Genomic DNA, 24,571 nt, shown 5'->3' with positions numbered 1-24,571 from the left:
CCTGCACACCCGTCACAACAGTGTTCAAATCCGGACCATTATTCACAAAACCTCCTCTGCCTCTGCCTCTGGCCTGTGGCTGAAACGCCATGTTTCCCTGCAACTACGGCTGCGGTTGCGGTACCTGCTGTTGGAACCCTTGCATCCCTTGCAAACCTTGCAGACCTGTCTGAGCTGCCTTAAGCTGCATCATCATCACCTTCTCTTTCAACCTCTTCTGTTTCACTTCAATTTCGTCGCTACAGTATTTCGCATAGTTCAAGACTTCGTCAATCGGTTTAGACTGCCAGCAAATCAAATGCGACTTTATCATCTGACTTATCTCTGGCCTCAGCCCTTCCACAAATCTAAACACAAAATGAAGCATGTCCTTCGCCTCTATTGTTTCCGTGCCACTGTAGTTCTTGAACGCCTTCAACAACCTCTCATAGTAACTGTGAATCGATTCTTTAGCCTCTTGGGCAGTTCGATCAATCTTCTGCCAATCCACATTTTTCGCTGGTACCTTCGTCTTCAAATGCTCAATCACCTTATAGTACAAGCTCATCACCATAGGTGATGGTGCACCCGTCTCCCTGTCTCTCTCTGGTTCACTTGTCGGCCAACCTACAGCTCTTTTGCAATCCTCCCACAAATCTGCCGGAACCACAATCTCAAAGAGAGTATTCAGGTCTTCCCAGAGACATTTTGCAAGCTTCACAAACCTGTCAGTCTGCTGATACCATTCAATCGGCTTCTCTCTCAGTTTGGGAAAATCGTCCGTAAAAGACTGAATGTCACTTCTGTGCCATGGTACATGTATTAATTTTCCCCCTGCTGTCTCCCTCATTGGTAACATGGTTACTGTCTCGCTGCTTTGTGGTCTTTTCTCATTGTGCTCTGTAGCGCTGTCCCTCCTCTTTTCCTTTCTGTTTACCCACCTGCTTTCCCACTTGTCTAAACATCTCCACACTTGTGCACTCTGCAACAATTCTCTAAGGTGTGCCTTCATGCCTGCTGACCTCATGTGTTCAAAATCTGTGGCCCCAAAATCCAACCTGTAGCTTCTGCTCAAGTGTTTTGTCTTGTCTATGTCAACCCCGTTTTTGTCAGCTATTTCCTGCAAGCTTTTATGTACCTTGTTCACTTCCTTCGTAATCCTGGGACATAGATACCTCAGCTCCTCTTCTGAGTAGGACTCTAACCTATTCACACCCATAGGCGGTCATTCTGACCCTGGCGGTCAAAGACCGCCAGGGCGGAGGACCGCGGGAGCACCGCCGACAGGCCGGCGGTGCTCCAATGGGGATTCCGACCGCGGCGGTAAAGCCGCGGTCGGACCGGCACCACTGGCGGGCTCCCGCCAGTGTACCGCCGCCCCATTGAATCCTCCAAGGCGGCGCAGCTTGCTGCGCCGCCGAGGGGATTCCGACCCCCCCTACCGCCATCCAGATCCCGGCGGTCCGACCGCCGGGATCCGGATGGCGGTAGGGGGGGTCGCGGGGCCCCTGGGGGCCCCTGCAGTGCCCATGCCACTGGCATGGGCATTGCAGGGGCCCCCGTAAGAGGGCCCCTAAATGTATTTCACTGTCTGCTGCGCAGACAGTGAAATACGCGACGGGTGCAACTGCACCCGTCGCACAGCTTCCACTCCGCCGGCTCGATTCCGAGCCGGCTTCATCGTGGAAGCCTCTTTCCCGCTGGGCTGGCGGGCGGTCTGAAGGCGACCGCCCGCCAGCCCAGCGGGAAAGTCAGAATTACCGCCGCGGTCTTTCGACCGCGGAACGGTAACCTGACGGCGGGACTTTGGCGGGCGGCCTCCGCCGCCCGCCAAGGTCAGAATGAGGGCCATAGTCCCTTCCACCAATTCTTGTGCTTCCATGTTCAGCCTCATCCTGTTCATATAATCTTCTCCCTTCCCACTGGCTGAGCTTTGTGTGGAATTCAGACTGTTGAACCACTGCGTCAGCTGTTGCGCATTCAACCCCATAAGTGTAGCGTTCACATCGACTGCCATTGATGGTTGCGGCAACTTCTCAGTGTTCGATGTTAGAGGTATTATCAGTGGGGGACTCGACCTCACCAGTGTTGACTGAGCACATATGGGACTAAACTCCATCAAGGACCCAGATCCATTTGGCTGAGCCGCTATCGGAGTTATCCCTGGAGTGTTTTCTATGCACCTTCTTTCTGTCCCGTTCTGCAGCATTGATCCCTGACCGCTCATACCTAAGTTAGGCTGACTATACAAAGGTACAGGTGGACCTACAGTAATGGGTAGTGATATCGCATCTGGGTTTTGTCCATTTCCCATGTTCTGAGGCATGTTCATTCCCACACCATGGGTCATCATTGTCGGCATGCCCATCTGACTCCCCGTCATCTGAGCATGTGCGTTTCCCCCCTGCATCTGCTTTTGGGGCATCAAAAACTGGGTTGATTCAGCTTGTGTCAATGTCTGGTTGTGACCATTCTGTCCTCCCCTTTCGGTTGGATCTATAATCATTCCTGCACTGTTATCACTGCTGTAGTACCCTGGCATCTGCGGCTGATAATTTTCTGCTGGTTTCAACATGGGCACATCTGGATATATTCTCCTAACCTGCGGTATCTGCGGGGTGAACAATAAACTCGGGTCCTTAGATCCCGATGACGCTCCTGAACTCTGGGTTTCACTGTTCTGTACCGGTGCCGGAGGGGCAGAACTGGTACTTGGACCTTGTCCATTCTCCGCATAAGGTGGTGGACGGTCGTTCAGCAATTGCATTATTAACTCCTCATCCTCTAACTCCTCTTCTCTTCTCAACTTTTCCTCGTCCTCTCTATCCTTGGAACACTTCCTGTCTGTTTTACAGGTAGCTTTCTTACCTATCTCCTCTTCTTCCTTAGTAATTGCGGGAAACAATTTTATCCCCTGCAATACATCTGACCTCCACACCTTCTGTGCATTATCCCACCTAGCATCCGCTAGTGTCTTTTCTACCTTTCTCATCCTGGTCTCAAACTTCTTCTGCTGTTGCTGTCTGGCCATTAGTTCCCAAATTGCTAGAGCCTCAAACTGGGCTGGCCTTGGAGGCACCTTCATGTCGTACATCGTGAATCTCAAATTCTCTAGGATCTTTATATTGAATGTCCCATGTATCGGGAACGCTACGCTCCCATGTTTCTCTGTCAGTTTGTGCCATTGCTTTAGCCAAAGACACGGAGCTACCCCCTTCTCTTCCATTACAATGTAAGCTGGTGTACCCTCGGGCGGCGTTTCCTCTCCTACGCTCGCTTTAATGTAAGACTCCCCCTTCATCGCGCTCCTGAATGCTTTAAAGAATTTCATTTTCTCGTCTTTTATTTCACAAAGTTTGTAATCAATAGGTGACTTTAATTCCCGGAATACTCTTCACTTGCCTTTCCCCTTCCAATCGAGCCCCACGGACTGCGTCCAATCCGTGCGCGACCCTTCTCTGCAACCAACCTATCCCAGCGCGGCTCCTAGTGACGTCACACTCACACACACTGCGGCTGACAAAGCCTCGCGGCTAGTCTTCCTTCACTCACCTCCTCTCGTAACAACTTCTTGCATGTATCGCGAGCTACCAAAAAAAATAAAACAGATCTGTCGGTTTACTACAGGAAGGGTAACACAATCGCTTCAGGACCTTAGGGACTTTTCACTAGCCTCGGCAGTTATTCCGTCTTTCTCGGTCCCCACGTTCGCAAGCAAATCTGACCCGCAGACCTACTCTCAACTTGTCAATGATCTGTTCTAGTGCACTTAGAATCTTGTCAAAGCCCGAAGTCAAAGTTTCTTTCACTCCCTAACACACGTACCGACTCGTTGACCACGCCCAATCAACCTACTAAACCGCCCAGACCACAACATAGATCAACATACTCCGGAGTCTCTTGACCTCGCAGGGCCCGTCTCAACAACAACAACCACGTGGACCTTTTTATGCACAAAGCGCCACACGCACATGAAGTTCGACGACTTCCCTACTCTCACACTCGGAGTCGCACCTCCGCTATCTCTATGAAGTTCGACGACTTCACTACTTCTACACTCGGAGTCGCACCTCCGCTATCCTCTAAAAAGAAAAAATTCCTCGCAACCTTTTCACACACCCTGCGGCAATAAGCTGTGCAAGCGCAAAACCCTAACTTCACTCATACCATCACTAGTACCGCCAACGCCGATTCCACACCTCCATTCTCTCCATTCGCAAGCTCCGAGATCCCGGGAAAGTCGCGGTGGACCTAGCCCATCATCATTCTGTCAATCTATTTTATCCAAGAAAAATCTAATTCAACTTCTCGAGTGGGGTCTCAAAATGCGTAACCGTTAATTCAACACCATGTACTTTAAGAGTACAGGGTCCCAAAAGACGGAACCGTCCTCTGCTACCATCTACTGATAGAGCGGTCCGTACTGATAATTTTACCTGTGTTCGGACGCTCTTTAGGCCGATGAATCTTTTGACTAAGTGGGACTCTCCGTACTCTTAATCGATCAATTGCATCAAATCAATAATCAATAACGAACATAAGCAATACCTTGATCAACATAACACTTAACAATTAATCCAGAATACATTTCGGCGAACCCTGACCTTTCAGTCAGGAATAACCACACCAGTTTATTCAAAGTTAGTGAATTTTATTTCCCTATATTAACAAAGCTAGCACAATGTAGATGTGTCTCAACACTAAATGATAAACATATATGAACATTAATAGCTGTCCATAACGGCGAAACAAGTGCAATCTATGTAGCATTTGAATCACAAGGCATTCGATAATAGCAATGCAAATCACTAATACTATAATCTGTAACGAACTAATTGCATACATTTAGTCAGCATAACAAGATCTCAAATTGCATCGTGCGACATATGGAATCCTCGTCTAACCTCAAATTAGCATCGGCATGTGGGACTTCATGCAAAAACAATTTAGCAACATTAATTTAGAAAAACTCCTAACTAGGGCACTTATCAAAATCAGCAGTTGGTTACCTAAAAGAAACACAATGCAATTTTACAATTTCCTTTCATATTTACCAATTACGATCAGCAATCAAGGAAGTCTTCGTCTCACAGGTACCGTTTCTCGATCAGCATGGGTACCGTTTCGATCAGCATAGGACGGGGCAAGGGGCAGGGGTGGACGGGGCAATTGCCTCACGGCGACAAGGTAAAACTACTACTTCATGCATGGGATCAAAGTTAAAGTCTCTAGGGCCAGAATCATTAAAGTCTCTTTCTCTCGATTAGAGAAAGCATCAAAGTCTCTTTCAAAATGGCGTCGCAGCAAAGTGGGCCATAATAGCTACGAAGTCTGCAAAATGGCGGGTATCGAGCTGGTAATGGCTACCTTCTTCTCGTGCACCTGGGTTTTATAGACAACAGTTCAAATCCAGTAGGGTCTTCCATTGGAGGGTTCATAGGTTAGCTTCAAATTGTCCAATCAAAAACGACAGTTCTCAAGCTTTTACTTAAGCATACATTATCCTTGGAGATGGGTACGCAAGTTGCAACATTTTATACCAATTAACTCACTTTCAGAGCTTCCATTGTCCGCACCTGCAGATCGACCTTGGAGTAAAGAGAAAATATGCCAGGCTGGCACGAAACCTTAAGATAAGCATGTGAACGGTCTCAGTGGAAAAGTACAGCTTCAAGCAAAAATACACGTTTAATAGCACATTGGAAAAATACGAGCATCTAAACCGTGAGACCAGGCAACTAGGCCAAAGCCTCCGCTAAAGTTATGCTAAGCTAGAACATTTCAAACAAGCAAATCATAGCACACGTTTATAATTATGTCGGATTAGTGCAATTCTAATACATCACGTTATATAAAGCACGCTTATAAATGTTGGCAAACTACTCTGAGGGCACATTTTGTCCCCTTACAATCTTTATTAGTTCGGTTAAAGTCACACATGATTATTTCACACTACGTTTACGCGTTAATAAATGTAAAACCTTCATTTTCTGCTTCATCAGCGGTACGGGTTTAGCATGCAGCGCGGGTGCAGTTTGGTGCATAATGTTGCAAATGTATTATTAAATTATGGTCTGATAACACAATCTCATTTAAAGACAGCACATTTTCCATTGAAATCGCCAATAAATTTGCACAAGCATGCAGTTGCACTGATAAAACTATATACCGCACAAAAGACAATGCATGAAAATTGGGTTTTAGCAAATATTTCTCATTTGTGCATCACAGAGTAAAGTGTTTTGATCCTATTAAAACCTTTGTTTCCATCATACTTCACAGTTACAAAACATGTGCTTCATTTTTACTTTCCTAACTACTATTTTATTATGAGATGTGTGTACAGTTCATTTGGAGATATTTAAATTGTGTGGTGTGTTGAAAAAAAATCACATTCTACAGCCGATCCTTTCGCTTTCCATGTACTCCAGCAAGACTGTCATATAGTTTAGATTACAAAATGCTCTCAATTTTTTTGTCTAAGAGGGAAAAGTATACAGCAATCTCCTAGTTAAAAATACTGACCAATTTGTCAAAATACATAGCCTGGCGTTTGACCTCTATCTATGAACGTATAGGAAATGAGACAAGATAAAACACATTTTTATTGCTGATTTACCTTCTGAACTTCTGCATGAATATTTTGTGGGTTCTGTAGCACCCCCAACACCCCTACTTCTAGCATCTGTGGGGTTGAGGCTTCCAAGCTTTAAAACAAACAACGCTAAGCCCAGAAGTGTCCTCTCTTCTCTTGGTCTAAACAGGCAAAAATATTTTTCTAATTAATTTTGCAAAGTACAACCGCAGAAGTGCTTTTTTAATTTGTGCTATTATCAGTGCTAATTGCTTCGCAGTTACAAGCTGTAGAACCTCTACTGACCTGTGACTCTACCTGGTTGAACCACAGGTTGCCACACTTTAAATCCTTGTGCAAAAATTCCATTCCGATTGAATTTAATTTCAGCGGGAAAACCAGATGATAAGTGTTCATTATGCTCAATAAATGCTAACAATGACTTCATTAAAACAGCAATTAAGTGTTTTTAATATTTTTTATCTTTTGCAGTTGGGCCTCTCAACATTGACCTGAACGTTAAAGTAACGATTGACGATATCATTGCGGAACATGGAGATGTGAGCGAAGGGGGGCATTTTAAGCCAGCGGAGTGCACGGCCCACCAGCGTATCGCCATTGTTGTGCCTTTCCGCAACCGCGAGACACATCTCAAGCTCTGGCTGTATTACCTGCTCCCCATCCTCAAACGACAGCAAGGAGACTTTGGAATTTATGTGATTGAGCAGGTAAATGTCCCGCTCGGTTTCATACTGAGGTTTACTTACGACTAAAAAATAATCGGGCAAAAAATCTTGTGCCGAGCCTGAATGTACTAAGGCGAGATCACCGGTTAAGTAGAGACAGTGAACAGTGCGTGGGCGGGTGGACGATTTCCATTAGATGCAGACTTCCTGCTTGCACATCCATAAGAAACATATTCTTCCAACTTTTGCCCTGCATGGGACTTCTCACACCCGTCAAGGTTCATTTGTTGTCTGTGAGCGTTGTTTGTTCTCCATTTTAAGTTTACAATTGGCTAATGCAACTTTTTGGTTAATATCTTTTGGGTAACTTTTTTGTTGCTTTACGTTATTTTTCAGTCATGCAATTTTTCTTTTACTATTTGTATCAGAAACATTATTTCCAACTCTTCCTTTCTTTTTTTTACTCTTCCTTTGTTTTTCAACATTACTTTTTTGTTTTTATTGGTATATATGCGACTGAGAACTGTTATGGCTGTTTTTCAGTTTCAAAGCAAAAAACGTCATTTTTGTGTTAATATTCTTATGTATTCAACGTCTCGAATGTTATACTTCTTATATATTTACTTAGTAAAACTGTTAATTGCTTTGTCATGAAACTGTTATATACATTATATTAATTAATTAAAGATTTAAAAAACTTCATGTGTTCAGGGCAGACGGGTAAAAGTACTGTGCAAATAATAGCGGGTAATAAAGATTACCTGTAGAGAGCAATACCTCTTGTCCGTCTTCATTATTACAGTACTTACTCTATGGTAGATACCAAAGCAAAGCAAATAGCCTTGATTGGTCACCCGTGAGTCTAAGCCCCAAAGTTTGCTTAAATGTAGACACACTTGTAGCCAAACCAGCTGAGGATTAAAGCTGGGCGGTAAGGTGAACAATCTTAATTTTCTATCGCCCTAAAGAAAAGACAGGCATATGAAACGATAGCCAATCCTTTTTTACGGTTCATCAAAGAATGAGGATCTCAAGGCTTGAGCATTCTTTCGACAACCTAAAACATCTACTCTGGGGTAAAAACAAACCAAAAAGTCAGATGTATGAGTTTGTGAAAACCAGGGAAATTGCCTACCAAAAGAATGCAAAACCAAAACCATAGAGGAGACATTAGGTTGCAAGAAAATTCTGGACGGGAATCTCAACATGCTTGTGTGGTATGGCAGTATTATGTAAATAGTACTTGTGTACTATCAGTGTAACCGCAAATTGAGGTTACTTTACAGGTTCCCGCTCTTCAAGTATCTCTGACATGCAACCAAGTCTCTCCTGCATGGTTCTTCTGTTGCAGTCCTGTCGAAGGACATTTTTCCCTGTTTTCACAATCACACGCATCTGACTTGTGTCAAAGCGGGAAGAGGGTTTAAACTAGGGTTGTCTGTTTTACGACTCATTCCACATATGGAGTGTCAAACACCAGGGAGGTCAAATGGGAATTCTTCTAATGTTTGGCAGAAGTCCTCTCTGTTACATGCTCTAAATTAAAAAAAAACTTATTATGTGTTTTTTTGGCACATTCCTAACAGCTTTCTGTTTTTCTCCGTAGTTTGGCGACACAACATTTAACAGAGCCAAGTTGATGAACGTGGGCTTCAACGAAGCCCAGAGGGAATATGATTACAACTGTTTTATCTTCTCAGACATTGACATCATTCCAATGGATGACAGGAATTTTTACCGGTGTGGTAGCAATCCTCGGCACATGGCAAATGCAGTTGACAAATTTGGCTTCAGGTAACTAATTATGGTTTGCATCCGTCATTTAATTTTATTTTTTTATCATACTGATTAGTGGAGAGGGAAGGCAAACAGTCAGCAGAGTGGAAACTTTGTAACTTGATACATGCAACAGTAGCAATCTATGTGCCTGACAACATGATGGTAAATGAAAATTCTAAGTAAAGTATCCGTATTAACACATACAGGGGGTGATTCTGACCGCGGCGGACGGCGGTCGCCACCCGCCACGCGGTTCCCGCCAAAAGACCGCGGCGGTCATTCTGACTTTCCCACTGGGCTGGCGGGCGACCGCCGAAAGTCCGCCCGCCAGCCCAGCGGGAAACACCCTTCCCACGAGGACGCCGGCTCAGAATTGAGCCGGCGGTGTGGGAAGGTGCGACGGGTGCAGTTGCACCCGTCGCGAATTTCAGTGTCTGCTAGGCAGACACTGAAATTCTTTTTGGGGCCCTCTTACGGGGGCCCCTGCAGTGCCCATGCCATTGACATGGGCACTGCAGGGGCCCCCAGGGGCCCCGCGGCACCCCCTACCGCCATCCTGTTCCCGGCGGGAGAACCGCCAGGAACTGGATGGCGGTAGGGGGTGTCAGAATCCCCATGGCGGCGAAGCGCGCTCCGCCGCCATGGAGGATTCTCAAGGGCAGCGGAAAGTCGGCGGGACACCGCGACTTTCCGTTTCTGGCCGCGGCTGAACCGCCGCGGTCAGAATGCCCAGCGGTGCACCGCCAGCCTGTTGGCGGTGCTACCGCCGACCTCCGCCATGGCGCTAATTACCGCCAGGGTCAGAATGACCCCCACAGTCATTTAGCTAACAACATCTTTACATTGGTGTCCTAAATTCCTGGCACCTCTGCCTTACATGATATACATGATATCAATATATGGAAACATTTGTTTTAAAATATTCCCTTATCTGCAGATTTTACCTGTGGAAAAAAAGAACAATTTGTTAAGATTCTATGGTCTTTTGTACTGGAGAGAAAATAAATTTGCTGGTTCTCTGGCTACCCTGTAAATATTTGTAGATTTACAATTGTCAGATCTATAAATCTTGATCTTTTTTGGAGTTATGTCAGGTGTATGTTGACTATCTAGTGATTAACTTCATTTGTTTGATCTCCATGTGATTTTTGATCTAATTATGAGTTTCTACTTAGGTTCATGACAAGTTTTTAAGGAAAAGGGATAGTTGTGTTAGGGAGTGACACAGGGGACCTTTCCACATTTCTAGCATTTCTGTATAGTGTTTCCCATATTATGCCACTAATTCTTCTTCTGACTTTTGGAAGCAATCTCCAGGTATGGCTAGGTGTTTTGATTCAGGATGTTGGCTAGCAAAATTCAGACAAATGGCAGCTGTGATATGGAGGGTGCGTCCTGTCCCTTTTGAAAATGTACTCCTGGCCAGAAATGTGAATCAATTGCACAGGATTTTAATGCACTAGATATAGTGGTAAATTGTATCTTTGGTTTGTGCATGAGTAACACAAAACAACAATTCTTAATGTGATATAGTGATTCGAATAAAAATAAAATATATATTCTTACTAAAGTATTCAGATTTTAATTGAACCAGTATTTGGGTCCGCTTGATACCAGACTAAAGAGGAGACTAACTTAATACATATGTTTTCAAATTGTTACCCTCTGAAAGACTATTCAGACATATTTTTATGTCTCTTCTACAGGTTTTCATCATCATCATATAATGTTTATGTCAGAAACAGAGGTTACCATAAAACATATAGATATATAAAAATAAATTAAATAGAATGAATATGATTTCAAACTTCACGCTTTACAAAGTACACATAAATATGCTTAAAAGTGCAAAATACATAGAGTTCATATATAGCAACAAAAAAAAGTAATTCCATCTCAAAATTTCTAAATTTGTGTTTTTGTCATTTTAATATACAGCAGGTACAAATACACCAATCCCATATTTTAGTCACAATAACCCTATCCTATATGGCCAATCAGTATATGTAAATTGCGTACAAAAACAAATAAAAGGTGTGTCATTTTTGTTACAAATAAATAATGCCTTCTTTACTGAAACCTATATTCAAGGTTGTAAATGGCATTTACAACCAAACATTTTGTAATGTTGAGTTAGAAGGACATTAAAGAGAAAAAGGAGTTAATCTTCCGAACAACCCAAATTCTACAAACAATCTCAAGAATTTACGAAGGCTATCTGAACATAAAACCAGGCATGCAAAAATTGCCTAGAAGAAATCTTATGTACAAAAAGAGCACTATTCTTCTACCCCTTCTTCAAGGGGGACGCTGATGTGACTGAAAATGTGTATTCATCATCATTGCCATCAAAATTTACATTATAGGCACTAAATGGTCGTGGGATCAAATTTCTGATTTGACCAATTGAACATCTGACCATTGGAAGACATGTATCCATCATCAAACCCCTGCCTGATAGAACTTAATACCTGTTTAGAAATCAAAGAATTATCACTTTTAAGGAGCTACACGAACATTAATGATATTTTGTGGTTTAGGGTCATTATATGTACATTTTTCAATTTGAAAATTTTAAAATATTGTAGAAGTTTGCTGACTGCCTGCCATATTTGACATAGGTGTCCCTCAAACTTTGACAACATTGACAAGAACCGCTGCATTGGCAGTTCCTGACCATGTTTAGAAATGTCGATGAGACTGACGGACATCCCAAAATGTAGTGGACGGGATGTCCATCAGGTCAATTGAGTATAATATGCCATACCCCTGATAGAAAGGTACCCGTCCCTCAAACTCAAAATGAGGCCCAAGTCTGTGAATTTGGGTATATGAGTTAAAACAGAGAAAAGTATTCCACTAAAATTCATATATAGCAAAGCAGAGAAAAAGTAACGTACAGAGGTGATTAGGGTCTGGGTTTATGGTGCAAGTGTAGGTTTAGGGTAAGCATTGAGTTATGGTTTAGTTTTGGAGTAATAATTTAGTTGGAAACATTTTTGGAGATTTGTAAATATGAGATTTTTAGTTAAGCTTAACATTAGTTAAATAGCTGCAAAAACATAACTTTGCCTCATACATATATATTGTGGATATCCTGAACATAAGATTTAATTTACTAATCGTGTGGCCGACAAGCTCACCCCCACATTGCAGACTTCACCATACCTTTTATTCTAAATTGAGCAATATTACTTGCAGTGCTGTCACTCCCACGAGTAATTTGTTTAACCTTCATCTCTGGCATCCACAGCACCTCGGTGATTGGCCATCTTTGCAGAGCTCTTTTTACCAATGTTTTATTTTGGTGTAAATATAGTGCTACTGTTGAAGCACAAATCGATTCATGACTTGGAACACAGCAGGTCATACACGTGGGTGTTTTAATCTGTTAGCCGTCCATTTGAGTCAGCAAGTTAATCACAGAGACATAGGCTCCTTGGTGTTTATTGCAATCATTTATTTTTTATTTGTTCATCATAGGTGCAATTTCATGATGATAAAATACTGAACCTGCCTAGAGCATCACACGTTTTGAGGTGTGCCTTTCATCAGGGGAGTTTAATTAGTGAAAGAAAAGTCTAACGCCTCTAAGTATTCATGTGGATTCCTACGCGTGGAAATGAGCAAGTATAGTGGTAGAAAGTGCATAATTGCAGTGCAAACAGATGGTTTATTTGCACCAGAATGCACTTCCTTTAAATTTGCACATGAACAGAAGCAAAGACAAAAAGTTATTTTTCATCATCACTGCCTTGCATACTATAGCATATTGTGGTGACTGCTCATTTCATAGCTTTCAGACCCACATCCATTTTAATTTGCTGCTGCTTTCATCCCCTGCACTGGCACTCAGGGGCGGGTTGCAGCCTTTGAAAGTGATTGGGCGAGTGAAGTGCCCCACCACTTCCCAAAAAAATAAAAAATAAACCACACCTTCCCTCCAAAACCTCAAAGTAAAGCAACCCTCTCTCCAAAAGCCCAAATAAAACTATAACGCTAACTCCAAAATAAATACAACCACTACAATTACATGCACTACACACTTATATACATTACACACACATGCGTTACACATTTAAAATAAAAAAACGGCACTTATGCACAGGCTGTGCGTCCTCCTTGGTGCTCTTCTCCGATGCCGGAAGAGCAGCCCTAACCAACCTAGGTGCTGCTATCATGATATAGACCAGCATGAGAGCAGCACCTGGATTGGATGGAGTGGGCTGGATGGATGCTCCTTCAGGCCCTGGGTGCCTGTGCTGGGTCTCCACCCAGCTGTCTTAAGACAGCTGAGTGCAGATCTTCAAAGTACGCATGTCACTTTGGCTGGGGCAAAACAGCCGGCCAAAGTGACATGCGCAGTTTGGAGCATCCAGTCAGCCCTTCCCAAGTCCTCTATTGCCAATCAGCAGCAGAGGACATGCCCAGTGCGACACTGGGCTGGTGCGCGCTGTGCCGGTGAAAATAAAATGCCGCTGAAATCTTTTCATTGACATTTTATTTTTGCCTGGGTGGCTCGCGGCGGGCTGGGGGGCGGAGGGCGACTCTCCCCCACTCTCGAGAAGAAACCTCAGCTGCTGGCACTCTTAAAGGTGACTTGCACGACGCACAACCTGGCACAGGTAACTGGGGACTGTCTAGCATAGAATTTGTATTCTGCCAGAACAAATTCCTAGGCCTCGACAAACTCAGAAGGACCGACGCATTATATGTTTCTGTGAACTTCTGCACACATGCAATCTGGGAGGTTTTTTTGTTGCTGGCTCCTGCTCCAAGGAGTCGCTGTGTCTCAGAAATTATGAGTGTTTGGATTAATCCCCCTTTAATGCAAAGTGACGGAAAGCAGCGCAAATCGATTTTGTGCTGGAAAAAGGGCACCTTTCCAGTGCAAAATGCCTTTCGCGGTGGAAAGTAAATAGCTATGCATTGCGGATCTTTGCGTGAATTTGCATCAGTCTGTATCAGCAACACAGTCTGATAGTAAATCTGAGCCCTCAAACATCAACTTAAAGTGTTGCCTCACAATCACACATAAGTGCCATTTTGCCCTGAAATTTACAGGCTACTCTGTATTTGCTACCAGGGTGAGTGCAAGGGTTAGTATTAGAAATGTCACATATAAAATATAAAAATTCAATACAATTAGAAAATAGAAATGAGGAAAAACAGAATTTAAAAAACGACAGGACTCCGAATAAATTGGCAGTGGTTCTGTTATGGAAAGAGGGCTATTATGGCACAGGGAATGCAGGGAAGAAGTGAAAAAGTGCTGCAAAGCTTTGGTTACAGGTGAGCTGGGAAAGAGGGAGAGAGTTGCCCGGTAAATACCAACACTGAGGTGAGACATTTACTGAGTGTTGTTCATACCTCATATCCAGAGTTTTGTTCCGGAAATACATTTGGCATTGCTGTCTTCCGCAAAAAAGTATGCGTAAATTACAATCTACCCAACATTTTCTCACGGTTAATTTCGGCAGGTGTGACCTACCGAAATTTGCTGAGTGGAAACTATTTATGCCAGAGCAATGGCTGAGGTGAGGTGAGACGAGGCTGTGCGTTGCCCTGAGCTGAAGCAAATTGTGAAAGCCAGCTGATCAGACCTGACCATTTCACCCGTGCAAAATGTGCATATTTGTATGAAATGTTTGATGTTCGATTTGTTTGTTAATCCTTTGGCTGTCAAAACTGCCTTTGAATGGCTTAACCCGGAGGCTAGAAATAGTTCAGTTTCCAACTTCTCAGTCTGCACTGCAAATGCATAGAAAATGTACACTGACTTCTACTTTTTGGAACTTTCGTTAGATAACAAAACAGGGATTGCTAAATATGCTTATTTACATAATTATGTCCATGCAAAGAGATGGGGAAAACATATTTTACTGGAGCAATATGCTGTTTACCTTGGCAATGAGAAGGTTTGATAATAGTGACGAGCAGCTTCTCTTATTTTAAAAGAACTGGCATTATAGGTAGTTTTAATAAAGTACAAATTCTGGCCTCTACCAACAGGCACCATTTTTTTTTTCAAGAGACACTCCAGCTCCATTGATCGGGTTTGGGGAATTCATACCTAGGAAGTGTAGCGTGTAATAAATTGTAATATCATGGTTGATAAGTCCATCTCATTAATTCTGTCAAATATTCCTCTTTTCACAGCTTACCCTATGATACGCTCTTCGGTGGTGTGGTAGCGTTCACCAAGGACCAGTTTCTCAAAATCAATGGATATTCGAACATGTTCTGGGGCTGGGGAGGAGAAGACGATGAACTGTATAGCAGGTCTGTATCTCGGATATAGTCCCAAGTCCTTTTGGTACGGGTTCTGCCTAAAGGCCAGGGGCGAATGCACTTCAACAATAAACAGATATGTGACCACATTATGTCCACAAATCGGCACAATCTGGTTATGTGTCGGGTCTTTTCTAAAACAAAGAATTCAAGAGGGAATCAGTAATTCCCATTCTGTGTCCTCTGTTTAATCCTCATTTTTCACCTGATATTTCACCTGGAAATTTCACCCGTATGGCCCATTACCAAACCAAATGGATTACATAGGCACGAGTTATCAAGACAAACGGCCTGATTAGAGTGTGGTGGTCCTCAAACCACCACACTCGCAGTGACTGTGGGGCTGCCGCGATTGTGGGGGTCAGTTACGAGGTTGGCCGCAGCCCCACTAACCTATGGCCGTCTCCGCCAGGATCTTCGATCCTGATGGGCTGACGGCGGCCACAGGTCGCAATTACCAAGGATGGTGCTGCATGTAGCGCCACCCTGCTGATTACGACCTGGTTCTCCTTCGGCCTTTTCATGGCAGTTACACCGGCATGAAAAAGCTGGCAGAGAACAGGTGCAGGGGGGCAACCAGGGAGCCCATGCACTGCCCATGGTCCCCCTGCCGTCACGCTCAAAGCTGCTCCTGCGCCCTGCGGGAGGAAGAATTGCTGCGGGCTCGATTAAGAGCCGGCAACAAAGCTGCCGCCACTTTCCCGCTGGGCTGATGGGTTCCGGCCCTCAGCCCAGTGTGAAAGTTGTAATGGGCCCGGCCGAGAGGTAGCCAGTAAGGCGGCAACCTCTCCGTCAGAAGTTCAGCGGACGAGTCTTCCCGTCTAATGAACTCGTAATTGGCCCCATAATCTCTTGAACCCACCAGAGCAGATGGATCGGTTTTTTTTTCTGTGCACTACTCATCTCCTGTGGGGAGGGCAAGAGGGCATCATGCTTTCTAAATACAGAATATTTCTGGTAAATTGATGTGTTACACTTGGACTGTCCTTCACCTACAACAGAAACTACCCAGAGTTCTTCTTTCTGATTTGCATAATTAATGTGACACCCTATGACACCTACAGTATATATTTCATACATAATTTTTCAAGAAATGCACTATTGCTACATTTAAAATAACAACATTTATATGTGTTGTATGAATCTATCTATTCTAAACACTGTTGTATTTAAACAACCATATGGCTCCCAAGTGAAACCTAAAGAAATGTTATCTGTAGGCAATCCTGAAGAGGAGTACCGAATAAATGATTTAAGATAATCCCCCTCTTTCCCTCAATTGGTTGCTAATGCATGCACTGAGTGAGCAGAGAAACTGGCTTTCCATCAAGTAACATGTGTGCTCTTGTCCACAATAAACAGGGTTGCTGCAGCAGGCATGAAGGTTGAGCGTCCCAACAGTGTCATCGCAAAGTCCCGAATGATAGTCCACAACAGGGATCCGGGGAATGAAAGCAACGGGAAAAGGTATGTTGTGTGTCGGCACTGACTGAGCTGCAGCGTTCATAGTCACCACCACAAGCGTTGTCAATATGTGCATCATTGTGCTAAGAGATTTTATTAGAAAGAACATTAGAAGCCTCTAACATCCGAGTATGAACTTTAGATGCAAAATGTGTAGATATCAACACAATTCCACATAGCAGTTTAAAAGCTTAAAGTAACAAATGCAGAATCTATTAACAAGCAATGAACAACTGAAAGAAACAAAGGGAATAAACTAGAATTAGGGCTGAGTGGTGAACTCCAATCTGTTTGCAGTGTTTTTTCCTCGTTTGCACACAAAGAGAAGTTGGCGACCACAAGTGGGAAAAATCTTACTTAAGACCACCTCCCAGTGAGATTTCTCAACACGGGCGGTCACGGATGGTCACTAACGCTTGTGTTGAGAAACCTTCCGTTCGCGTTGAGGAATCTGCCGCTCGAGTAGAAAATCTACTTGTGCAGCAGAAAAGAAGCAGTGCCCTCATGCACTATGCATGGTGCCATCCACGCTGTTTTTATAGTGTGGGACAAACACCCGGTGCTAAAAATCAGTGCGAACTGCGTGACCTAATGCACTCTGCTGCTTGCAGAACTCCACATAGTGCATCAGAATGTTTTGGTCACTTCAAGGAGTTCGTTCTGCCTAGTGGGACTCCACGAACTCCAGCCAGGCCTACTCAGAATATTACTCAATAAAGGATGCTCACATTGCTTAAGTTATGTAATTTTCTTCATATTTTTGAAACCCTATCTGGTGTACTCACAATCTCACGAGGTGTAGAGCTCATTAGCGATGCCCAAATATATGTAGATTTTCTGAACTGACTAACACTATCACGATTAATTTGCTGTTGGACGGATTGCTATATTATTGTCATTGGATTGGTTTATAATAGCTTGAATTTCTTGAGGAGGTATTTTGCTTGACTTGTTTGACATTTTCACAGGGTTCCCTTCAATGCTTTTCAAAGTTCTTTTGATGGTCAGGCAGCCATCTTGATTTGGCAAACATGCATTAGGTCTTGTTGACCAAGGTCTGATAGACTCGCAAACATTTACGCAGCAAACACGTGTTGCAGGAGTGTCCCACTGAACTCAGTAAAGAGAAATAGTGCTCAAAGATCTTATAACTCATCAAAGTAAGGACTTGAGAACTCACACAAGAATTTAGAAAAGTCAGCACATCCACAGTAATGTTTCAAGCTAGTTTGTTATGGGCTTTTAAAATGGAAACTTGCCTAAAGTGTGCAAAGCTATTGCGAAAGACGGGCCACAGAATAGAAGTAAACAATAACTATTTTATTTAGATACATGTAGTGACCCATTTCTTTTACGATACATAAAGATTTTTTTACTATGGCGCATGTTTCATTATTTCTGTCAAATGATGTGCGTGTTACGTGAAAAGAGTCATCAGATTTTATGGGTGATGGTAGCAATTCACTAATGGTTGTACAACTCATTATTGCTCAGTAAATTGAGCAGTTTCCTTCTTGTGTGTAAACAGCCCACCAGGAGTAATTAGAAAAAAACTCTTGCACTGTAGGCCATTCCCACCATATGCTTGTATAATTTACTATGAGGTAATACGACTAACACACATGTTGATCAAAGAATAAATACAAAGATTTTGTAATCAACAATTATTTTATCCTCAACTGTTGTGACTGAACAATGACAAGAAAGTGATATTCCAGATGGGATGAGCCAACTATGAAATCATGCAATGATGTTGCTAAATCATCAACTTCTTTGAACTTTATTTCTCAAACTTGTGCATATTATACCCCTCGAAACAGAGGAACCTCAACATGAAATTTGTGGCTGTAGCTGCACACATTTTCTCTGATAACACCGTTTTCTGAGGCACCTAAATGCTCACCCAAGGGAGATATAATGAGCCCCAAACCAAAGGCTTCTCCATAAGAAAATATTGGCATACTCAGCAACACCACTCCCACAACGGTCCTTTCAAAATGTAACTTACGTTGTGCTCCATCCTTCAAGCAGGTCACCTGCCCACCCCCCCACCATAGTACCTCTCTTTTCAGGGTAACAATTATCCATATGGCACACAGTCTTCCACCTGGAAGTACCATAAAACAAGGGTTCCTATTCCCAAAACTCACCTTGAGGCATTCATTCCCATCTAACGGTTCCCAAACATAGATTCAGGATGCTCTTTCCTCTCTGGTCCTTTAATCATCCCATAGCATTTGAAAGACCAGACACCTTCTCTCAACTTAGACATTTACTTTGGGTCATGAAGCTTCAGCTATATTAGGAAAAAAGGTTTTCTATCGTGGAGCCTGATTTGTGGGACAAGAAAAAAAGATCCAACAAAAATTGGCAGATAGTCTGGAAAATTCTACCATGAGTGCACATAAGACCTCACTTAGAGGTTGGTGGATGGCGTGCATCCTACAGAAAACATAAGACACCTTGTCCACCAACTTTGCAGTTCACGTGTCCCATTTAGAAGTGGGGTACCGAACGGCTTCCAGCTGCAGATCCTAATTGCCTCTAAATCAAAAACTCCTGGCCTTTGGGCCGAGAATCAAAGTCCATATTTATTATTTATAATTTGTGTGCTACCTGTCCACCTAAAAGCACTTTAGCTTCCGTTGCAAGTGACACAATATATAAGGATGAAATTGCATTCCAACCACTGACACTTTCTCATATCAAATGATCTTTTAATTTTTAAATTTAAACCCATTTCCAAAGATTGGGATTTAGATGTACTCCCAATATTTTATGAAATAGTATTTCAATGTGAATTTTAATAAACATATTTAACATTGATATCTTTTCCTTCTTTTTAAATGGATCTCTTCCTTTGTAAGGCCAGACATGAGCCTGGAAAACATTTGCTTTACTTAACAAGGAGAATGCACTGCATGCAACGTTAGGGACTGTGTGCACAGATTTGTACATAGCTCAGTTTAAGTGGTGGCAGCACAATATTAGGGAGGAGCGAACTACAGAGAAGTGACAGTGATTTATTCAACCACAGTCCTAACTCTTTCTTTAAAAGATGCTTCATGTATAAAAGCTGTGTGTTGCAAACAGCAAGGATGCCCAAACTGTAAAACCTCTGAACCTAGGAATTTAAAGGGCTCCCTGACATGTGGTACTGAAAATACCTTCATATGATACTGTGAAACCTAATCTATATTAAGTGAGGTAACACTCAGAAGTCTTTTCTTACATTACTAGATCAAACAAAGACAACCATAGTTTCCACTTTTCTGGATTATAGCCTGATTTAGAGTTTGGTAGACAAATTAATGGACGTCAGGGTAAGGAGTACTTTAATCTGTTGCCCAGACGAGATCACATCCACTAAATGTAGAGATGTCCGCATGCCAGATGGATCTCTCTCCACATTTCCATGAACAGCCATCGTGGTGTCTACTGTCAATGAAGGAAAGGTTTGATGAAAGGTACGATTGACCATGATGGTCGACTGTCAAACTGTTCAACAATTCTTTGTTTTTCAAACAAAGTTTGTTTGTGAAAGCCAAAACAATAATGACCCCATAGCCTGGGAATTTTCCTCCAGGGTGTGGAGTCCATTATTCTGTTTTTTCCTGGCTCTCAGTGCTAGGTTTGTCCTGGTAGTGATGGACAGGAAAACAATTAATTACACCATCCACCCTAAAAAAGAGTGGACGTTTTAATGTAATTCTTTTGACTGCCCCTAGTCCGTCATGCCGTCCGGTGAAGTAGTCTATTGACAAAGCCAACAGGCGCTCTCTTAACAGAATACTTTTGGTCTGCCCATCTCTAAATGAGTATCATGGACCAGAGGTTTGGCGGGCAGGATTCTCCTTTGCTTTTGCACCGAAATACGCTGTCCGCCAGACTCTAAATCAAGCCCTTGGATTACATGGCGGATTACATGGCGGACCGCAACAGCAAATAAATGGCTGGGTAATGTCGGAGGAGCCGCTCTGACAAAGGATGTCCCTGCAATTCCCTTCTTACTGGCAGACTAGTGATCTGGTCTACTAATGTCTCCACCAGAAAAATACAGCAGTCGCCCTGCCTGTAAATAAGGTAGGGTAGCCGACAATTGGATAAAATGTAATCTGTCATTTTTTGGCTCTGTCATGAAGCCACATCTTGTTCTGCAGTATTGTATTGTGTGACAAACCACACAAGAATCCTAAAATTATTTAGATGGAGGAATTCTCTACAACTGTAATTTACAGCAGTGGTGAAACGCTTCTAGTTCGAAAGAATTAGCGAATGGGATTCACATATTCTGATTCTGAAAACCCCAATGTTGACGCCTGGGTTACGCTCTCTTGCTGTCACTTGTAACCCTATGAGCTTTCCTTATTCATGAGTTTTAGTTGTGCTAGTGAACATCAGCCTAGATCATTCTTCCAAACATTACATTTTTGTAGAAATGTATTCAAGACATGCCAAGCATGTTTGAAAAATATTTGTAAACCTTGTATGAAATTTTGAAAATATATTTATCTCTTCCTTATTTCTCAAACCACAATTGAAACAAATATCTGTGCACTGTATAAATTCTAAATGTTAGATATATGTAAACAGATTAAAGAAAACTTAGAGCGCATCACTATCGATATTATGCTGTGCAATTTGTAACTTTTCTGCATTTTATGTTTTTCCAGCTTTCCGCTCATTAGCCAGGCTCAATGGAGGATGCGCATCGATGGGCTGAGAACTTTGAGTTACAAAACTGTAAACACAACCAGGCATAAGCTGTACACAAAAATCACAGTGGATCTTGGACAACCTGGGAAGTAGTACAATTCAGAGGCCACGGTTGGCCGACTGGACAAATGTCACCGATCTACCTCATGATCGAACAAGGCGGTGAGGCCTGCGGACCTGTGAATTTACAAAGGAACTATTTTCAAATAATATGCTGTAGGATCTGAGGTACGGCGCTGATGGTCAACGGAGTGTGCCACTCGTTTTGAAGACTTGGGCCCAAATCTAACTATGAAGGACTTTCTTTCTTGACACAAAATACTGAGGATGTGCAGTGAACTGTTGGGATGACTAATTTGTCATGAACCAAAAGGGTATTGGAGAGGAGCATTCAGAACTAAACCAAAGTAACTCTAAAAGACTGAGGTCATTGCAATGATACCTCCAGAATTGTATTTTTTTATTTGTGTGGTGTGCAAACCCTAAGGTGGTTGAGGGCTCAATTCTTCCAGTTTTATGGTAGAAATTAAGGGGGTTTGGTTGTTTTGTATGGTCAGACGAGCAAGTGTTTCTTTGGCAGGTATGGCTTGTTGCGCACGTAAGAAAGTGTTTATTCCTTTGAGGGACTGATTAATGATCTGGTCTGTGGATGAAGAATGAAAATGTTTTAGATTGTGAGCTTTTGCCCTCCCATAATGTGGATTATATATATATATATATATATATGTGTGTGTGTGTGTATATATATATATATATATATATATATATATATATATATATATATATATTTAAAAAAAATATATCGTAATATATTGTATTATTCTCCCCTCCAGGAGCCTCTCTTCTTTCCTAACTTAATTGTAGGTCCCAAATAAGAAAGAGAGATAAGGCGGCACCACCAGGTGTGGAATTAAAAAAATATTGATTGATTTATTTGCTTACAAAGTGCTTGGTGCTTGTATATAAAAGAGATTGCATCGATCTGTTCTTCGCTAACAGCGTGGCAGACACAACAATCCTGCCAGGCGCAGTTTTGTATCGCGCCACAGACGTGAATAATGAGTCTCCGTCACAAAACGTTGTTGAAGTGAAGATTTTAATTGACACATCAAATCCAACGTGTTTCGGAAACAAAGTTTCCTTGTTCACAGGTTCCCTATATATATATATATATATATATATATATATATATATATATATATATATATATCTCTAGATCCCCATATATATATCCCCCAGATAAAACTCACAATCTAAAACAATATAATTCTTCATCCATAGAACAGATCATTAACCAGTCCCTCAAAGGACTATATATATATATATATATATATATATATATATATATACTGTATATATATTAGACATCAAAAACAACTTCTGACAAGCAGCCTTGCTCACGTGTCTATGAGCACGCTTTGATGAAGAAAAAATAAATATATATATATATATATATATATATATATATATATATATATATATATATATATATAAATATATATGTGTGCCATAAATAAATGTGGCCCAATAACTCATGTCATTTGGAGCAACTGTGCTAATAAATGTACATTCAGAGGTTTATTTCTACAATGCAAAGGTCAAATTCCAGTTTACCACGTGAAGGTGAAAATCTCCATTGTTTATTGCCTGACAGGCTGCATGCTGCAACGACTTTACACAAGAAAACCACTGATCTAATAGACTCAAGGCTCCTTCAATGTGATTTCACTTTCATGCACAAATGTAACACCTTGCATCCTGGTTAGGTTAAAGATGACTTTTTAATCAACTGCACAGGAAAAGTGCCACTGCATAAACCATGTATGTAGTTGTGCAGAATGTAAGATATTATATATTGTCATTGTTGAGGGAGGGCGAGGGGCGCCATGATCCGTTCAAGCCTTCGCTGCCCTCCCAACCTCCACTCAGCAGTGGTAATAAATAGCAAATTACACTGCACATCTCCATATACATGTGTGTGTGTGTGTGTGTGTCTGCGTGTGTCAGAATGTATGTTGCTACCAACTAGTTGAAAAACAACAGACCGCTATATATAGAATCGGGACGATAGAAGGTGAGAAGATCGGCCAGACTACAAGAATGTGGCTTGGACCGGTGAGGGACCAGGTAGGGGGATGCTCAGTCATATCATGAAGTTGTTGTTGTGGTGGAATGAAACAATGAAAGGAAATGTGCAGTAATCATTTCTGCACCAATCTCCATATTCCTTTGTATCATCGTTGATGTACTGGAAGGTAAGATAACTGATGGAACAAAACATGCAGATCCACACTGAAGGGATTAGCCAAAGAAGGAGGACACAGAGGAAGGGGAGCTTGAGCATACTTTTACGGACCATGAAGTGAAATGGAAAACCAAGCTCAAGCTGTGTCCACAGTGCAATTAAAGGCTTGGTTGTGTATGTTGTAAATAAATCAAGTCAAAGACCAAAATCCAGACTTTTATATCCATTTGTATTTATTTGTGTGCTCCAGCATCTGGCAAGCAAGCTGCACGCGGATCCAAGAAGTGAAACTTGAGACCGGACACCTATGGATAAAATGACATGGTGATCCAAAGGGGAAATGCAGAGTGAAAGTGGGGTGCGACATTCTGAAATGTGGGAACCGGAAAGGTCAAATATCTCAAAATAGGCAAAAGTTCAGTATAACCGAGTATAAACTGAGTGCAAGTGGTGCTCAACGGGCAAGTGAGAGGCGAGAAAAGGATTAAGTATACCACAAAAAGCCCGCAAAAATTAGGGAAATCTCTTAGAAAAACTGTATATTCTTACAACGCAAAAGCTAAATTTTTCTGAGGAACCACCTTTCAAAAGTTTGGTTTGCAATGAATTACATTATCTGCAAACTTTAGGTATTAGGCATATGTCTGACAGACTTCTGGTGCGATTCGTAGAACAGTCAGCCAATTTTATTTTTTAACCCTAGTATTAAAACGGACAAGAGTGCAATAACTGGTATTGTAATTCCTTACACAATGAGGCATGAGGAGAAGGCAAGACACACACAAGGGAAAATAGTACAAAAAAGTGATGACAATGTTTCTGTAATACATGAGAATA

General features: G+C 42.2%; 1 protein-coding gene across 1 annotated transcript in view; it reads left to right on the top strand.

The window, feature by feature from the left end:
• Positions 1-23,946, top strand: part of LOC138266973 (beta-1,4-galactosyltransferase 1-like) — a 163,172-nt gene extending 139,226 nt beyond the window's left edge. Inside the window, exons 3-7 of the mRNA XM_069215793.1 lie at positions 7,046-7,281; positions 8,846-9,033; positions 15,178-15,300; positions 16,672-16,776; positions 21,447-23,946. Coding sequence (XP_069071894.1) covers positions 7,046-7,281; positions 8,846-9,033; positions 15,178-15,300; positions 16,672-16,776; positions 21,447-21,582 — 788 coding nt within the window. The 3' untranslated portion in view covers positions 21,583-23,946. The remainder of the gene's footprint in view (positions 1-7,045; positions 7,282-8,845; positions 9,034-15,177; positions 15,301-16,671; positions 16,777-21,446) is intronic.
• Positions 23,947-24,571: the final 625 nt, after the last annotated feature.

This window comes from Pleurodeles waltl, chromosome 12, assembly GCF_031143425.1.
Source record: "Pleurodeles waltl isolate 20211129_DDA chromosome 12, aPleWal1.hap1.20221129, whole genome shotgun sequence".
NCBI classification, from domain to species: domain Eukaryota; kingdom Metazoa; phylum Chordata; class Amphibia; order Caudata; family Salamandridae; genus Pleurodeles; species Pleurodeles waltl.
This window is presented reverse-complemented; position numbering and strand designations above follow the sequence as displayed.